The 570-nt window shown below is 69.6% G+C and overlaps 1 protein-coding gene across 1 annotated transcript in view; it reads right to left on the bottom strand.

Annotated features, from left to right (window-relative positions):
- The window catches only part of SUCLG1 (succinate-CoA ligase alpha subunit), a 16,581-nt gene extending 16,370 nt beyond the window's left edge, over positions 1-211 (bottom strand). Inside the window, exon 1 of the mRNA XM_026064601.1 lies at positions 90-211. Within this exon, the coding sequence (XP_025920386.1) occupies positions 90-141 (52 nt within the window). The 5' untranslated portion in view covers positions 142-211. The remainder of the gene's footprint in view (positions 1-89) is intronic.
- Positions 212-570: the final 359 nt, after the last annotated feature.

Here is a 570-nt window from a genome sequence, read left to right on the forward strand (position 1 = left end):
GCCGCGGCGCAGCGCCGTTGCCAGGCAGCGGGGAGGGAGGGAGGGAAGGAGGCAGGGCCCCGCGGCGGCGGCAGCGGCCCGGTACTCACGGCGGAGGAAGCGGCCCAGGAGGCGGGCGGCGGCGCCGCGGCAGTGCGACATCGTCCCCGGCGGATCGCGGCCAGCGGGCGAGAGGCCCTGCGCGCCGCCTGTAGAGCTGCCCACTACCGGCGCGGCGACGGGCAGCCCCGCGCTCCGATTGGCCCGTCTCGGAGGCCCCCCAGTGGCGGCAGCCAATCAATGCCCCCGTGGCCGCGGGGCATTGTGGGAGTTGTAGTGCCCGCCCCCTCCGGGGGGGGAGGCGGCGTAGGCCGCACTGTGGCAGCCGCCAACTGCGCCACCCGCGATGGGGAGGAGGGTGAAAACCCGCCTCGATAACGCCTAACTTCTACCAAAATCAGGCCACAAGTAACGTTTGGGATGGGTGCCTGCTGGGAGCAGTTATGGCCCCCCCATTGACCGCCATACCCTTTATGGGTTGTCAGGAGAAGTGAAAAAAGGCTTTGCCTAACAAGCCAAAGGGGGTTTTAA

This window comes from Apteryx rowi, unplaced genomic scaffold (assembly GCF_003343035.1).
Source record: "Apteryx rowi isolate R43461 unplaced genomic scaffold, aptRow1 scaffold_22, whole genome shotgun sequence".
Classification (NCBI taxonomy): Eukaryota; Metazoa; Chordata; class Aves; order Apterygiformes; family Apterygidae; genus Apteryx; species Apteryx rowi.